Source organism: Pinus tabuliformis, chromosome 1_2 (genome assembly GCF_031772625.1).
Source record: "Pinus tabuliformis cultivar Carrire ecotype Pingquan chromosome 1_2, CPIR1, whole genome shotgun sequence".
In the NCBI taxonomy this organism is placed as follows: domain Eukaryota; kingdom Viridiplantae; phylum Streptophyta; class Pinopsida; order Pinales; family Pinaceae; genus Pinus; species Pinus tabuliformis.
This window is the reverse complement of record NC_142298.1, coordinates 305,839,304-305,843,755: the sequence shown is the minus strand read 5'-3', so window position 1 is coordinate 305,843,755 and position 4,452 is coordinate 305,839,304. Positions and strand designations below refer to the sequence as shown.

General features: G+C 39.3%; 1 protein-coding gene across 1 annotated transcript; it reads left to right on the top strand.

Annotated features, from left to right (window-relative positions):
* The first annotated feature begins 2,651 nt into the window (after positions 1-2,651).
* Positions 2,652-3,983, top strand: LOC149205568 (uncharacterized). Its single transcript, XM_089397440.1, has 2 exons — positions 2,652-3,564; positions 3,784-3,983. The coding sequence occupies exons 1-2, from the start codon at positions 2,652-2,654 to the stop codon at positions 3,981-3,983; spliced, it is 1,113 nt and encodes a 370-aa protein (XP_089253566.1).
* The last annotated feature ends 469 nt before the right edge of the window (positions 3,984-4,452 follow it).

Sequence of the window (4,452 nt, the reverse complement as noted above, 5' to 3'; positions counted from 1 at the left end):
GGTAAATGTGGGAGAAGGGTGTTACAATTTTTATGAGACTTATTGCCACTACTTTTTTGTTGAGATCCATATTTTCCAAAAAAAAATTTCAATCTAGATGGAAAATCTTAAGAGTCTTCATTATTAAGTTGAGTATCAACTTCAGCCTTCATTCTTGATTCCTTTAGAACACATGATGCCCATAATGCTTCAAAAGTTGGAGTTTCCATTCTAGCATAGATGCCTCTTGTAAAACCATCCCATGTTGGAGGTAGAGGATTGATTACATAAGTGATTAATTCAAAATCAGATATAGTTTCACCAACCCCTTGAAGTTGATATTTGATTTTTGATATTTTCATGAAGTATGAAGCCACATTTTCTTCTCTTGACATTCTTGTTTAATAGAGTTGATTCCTTAGAGATATATTTTGAACAGTTGTATTGATGGAGTATAATTATACCAATGTATCATAGAATTTCTTGGATGCAGATAGATCTGAAACAAAAGGGTTGAGATGGTCTTTGATTGACTCAAAGAGAATCCTTTGTGCTCTAATTACACCCTTATTGTATTTGGCCACCTCTTGAGCATTGCTTTTGTCTAGTTATGGAATGTCCCTTCAACAAATTGCATGACTTCATTTTCTTTGAGTATTGAGTCAATCATCTTCTTCCAAGCTTTGAAGTTGGATGCTCCTTCAATTTTGTTGTCTTCCTTGCAGATAGATTCCATTTGATTGGGGAGTATTAGACATAGAAAATAGAGGAGTACTTACCTGAAATTTGCTACAAGAATATCTTCAACGATGTCTTCAATTAAGTGAGAGTTGATTATTATGATGTCTTCAAGAGTGGTATACAAACTTCCTTCCTTGGCTTTGGTAGTGAGAGAAAGTTGCTACAAGAGTGTCCTCAATGGATTGTGATCTTCAAGCTCCCTTCTTTCACCTTAGCTCTGATGCCATGTTGAGAAACCAAGTGTAGTGAGTTCTAACACCTAATTTCTCTTCTTGATAATTACTTGTGAATGTTAGATGTTTTCTTATTACTTCTTATGTCTTCTTCATCAAACATTTATACAAATGTTCAATCTTACAAGAAAAATATAGAGATCACAAGGAGACAAAAAGACACCAAAATTAGGTTGCTAGCAAGGGAAAAACCCACAAGGGGAAAACTCAATAATCCTTGTCTTATGGAATTATATCAAATGAGAGATATCTAAGACCAAGACCAAGTTGCCACCAAGTTTCAAAGTCAAACCCTCCTCCAAAGTCAAAGTCAATGATGTTCAAACTACCATAAATCTGGTCAACATCCTACAACAAGGCACTGAAATTCAACTTGCAATTACCTTAGAAATTTCGACCTTTTTCATAGAAAATCAGACCTCACACATGTGAGCTTCAACAATCAAATATTGGTCAACAAAAGGAATATTCTTCTAGTTTTTTACTTGATTTTCTCTCTCCTTTGACTTACCTTCTTCTCTCCTTCTCTTGGTTCAGAAAATGTGTCTTATTAAGTGCTCTAAGGTAGGTCAAATTCTCTCTTATATATAGTTTTCCAAGAGGTTTGACTTGGTCAACTTGTGGACTTATGACTCAATATAAAATTCAAATTTCTTTTCCTTACAAATAACATGCTCTTTTTTTTTTCAGTGGGGGAGCAAATCCCTGCTGAACAATCACAATACATCATATATCGCTGAAGCGAGCAGATTTACATCATACAATATCGTCGAAACAAGCAGAATACGTGTAGAAATAATGTCAACATCGGAACACATCAGAACATTTACGTCATCATTGAATCATAATGCTGCAACAACAGCGTGCAGCACCCACAGGAATCGATCCTGGCTGGGGGGTTCGAAAGCCTACTGCCCCCACCAGCGCGTCATGCACTCACGTGCCTGAAAAACATGCTCTACCTACTTATGAGTTCACTTATCCCTGCGTGCATTCTCAACTCTGCCATGCTCCTGCTAAAATTTTTCCAAACTCGGACATGTGGTTATTATCCACAACTATCCAAAGCCAGGCTCTGTTGACTACCTTACCCTACACCAGCAACTTGCAATAAATCCAGTGATTGCTATAAATCCAATCACTGGCAGTAACTTAACACTGTTGGATGTTTGTATTCCCACACTTTGGCGAGAATCATGCTCTTTCTATACTCTTATCACAGTCTCACATCGGTATGGGGATCACACCATACACATCAAATCTTGATGCACAAGCTTCTAATCGCACATGATCATCAAATCTCGATGCACAAGCTGCCAATCTAACTGATCATCGTTCCTCTTTAGGCGCAGGGGTCATACGCATTGTGTCCATGCTCAAGCAATGTGGCCACTCCAAAAATCACAAATTGGCTAGTTCGTGGCAAACGCTAGATTAGTCTTGCTACATTGGTCACATTCTCGATGGCTTATGTTAATGCACCCCTTCTTCCCTCTCATTCAATTAGTTCCAGAGGAGTCAAATCAACCCAGGAAACTATTAACTCGAAGCTTGAAATTGACCATGCCACAATATTATTATAACTTGATTGAAGTTGGCTTCTTGACCAATAATGAGCCAATACTAAGCTCATCCCTAAAAAATATTATGAGAATCTACCCTTCATATGATCTTGCAGACTATAGATCAGACTCCTTAATGGTGCACTCAACTTCTAAGAAGTTAATGCAGATCTATACTCTGTCCAATATGATGCCCATGTGGAGCAATGGACGAATCAAAGAGGCCTATATTGCCAAAAGGATTGATCGTTTTATTGTCCATGCCAGCATAATAGATAAGATGGGAATGCCCCTTTCAACAATTGAAAGTGCCTTCATATCCGACCATAGGCCTATTTGTCTCAGATGGAGGGAAAATGGTTACAGGCAGGGGTACCCCTTCAAGTTCAACAAAACTCTCTTAGATGACCCGGCTTTCATTATAGCAGTAACAAAGGCCTGGTCGGACCTTTCCTCTCACAATTTGGATCCTCCTTTTCTGACTTTCAGGGACAAAATGACTTCTATGAGGAAAATGGTAAAGGCATGGCAAACCAGAAAACGTCAGAAGGACAGATTAGCCCTCACAGAAATTCAAAAGGAACTGTCTGATATTTCTTCTCTCTTGACGGTCAACTCTCTTTCTTTTAACCTGAAATGTCGTATATATGAACTAGAAAGGAGAAAACAGAAAATTTTAAAGGAGGAGGAGGCCTCATGGAGGCTGAAGAGTAGGGCGACATGGTTCATGGAAGGTGACAAGAATACCAAGTTCTTTCACAGGTTCGCTAATGCAAGGAGAGAGAGGAACGCTATCTGGAAAATCCGCGATGGTAAGGGGGACTTCCTCTATTCTCAACATGAAATTTCAAATGAGGCTGTGAGATTCTTTAGAGACCAGTACAAAAGAAGTGAAAAAAACAGTTTTCAGGACATCCTGTGGGGTATTGAACTGACCCCCCAAATGTTCGACGATACAAAAAATGATGAACTGTTCCGTCCCATATCTGAGGAGGAACTTTTAGAAGTCTTGAAGGCCTTCAAAAAGGACAAATGCCCTGGGCCTGATGGTTGGACTGTGGAATTCATCTTACGCTTTTTTGACATCATGAAATCAGACCTTCTGAAAATGGTGGAAGCCACAAGAATATCGGGCAGCGTCCATCACATCACTTCCTCTACGCTGATAGCCCTGATTCCAAAGAAATCGGATGCTGACTCCTTCAAAGACTTCCGGCCGATATCATTATGTAACATTTCTTTCAAAATTATATAAAAAATTATTGCAGAACGGATCAAAGCCTCATTGGCTGAGTCATTGACAACAGATCAATATGCTTTCTTAAAGGGCAGGAATCACACAGGAAAGCTTGTTCTCTATGTTCACCAACAGATCCGAGGCGGCTATACTGAAGATCGACTTGCAAAGAGCATACGACTGTTTGGAATGGGGCTTCATCCGGTGCCTATTAGCAAAGACTGGTCTTAAGTCAAATGTTATTAGATGAATCATGGCATGTATTGAGAACGTTAATTTCGATGTCATCATAAACAACTTTCCTTCTCCTTTTTTCTCGGTAGAAAGGGGATTGTGCCAGGGCTACCCTTTAGCGCCTCTGATCTTCATCCTGGCGATGAACTCCCTCAGTCTCCATATCAATAGGGCTGTATCAGAGAACCACTGCAAACCCCTGAAGATATGTAGGAATAACCATATTTCTCACAATTTATTTGTTGACGACGTTCTAATTTTTGCGATGCTATGCAGGGATACTTGGAAATGTGTTTATGACATCCTACATAGGTTCCAAAGGGCCACGGGCTTACAAATTAACATATCAAAATCTACCCTATATCACAACGATGTAAACATGGAGACGGTGGCATGGATCGCTGATATGTTTGGTGTCGCCACAAAGTCTATCAGGGAGGGTATCAAGTATCTGGGATTTCACTTA

Coding starts and splice junctions, on each gene's coding strand:
- LOC149205568 (XM_089397440.1), top strand. CDS start 2,652: ATGGTGCACTCAACTTCTAAGAAGTTAATGCAGATCTATACTCTGTCC. Junction 3,565..3,783: donor CAAATGCCCTGGGCCTGATG/GTTGGACTGTGG, acceptor AAATTATTGCAG/AACGGATCAAAGCCTCATTG.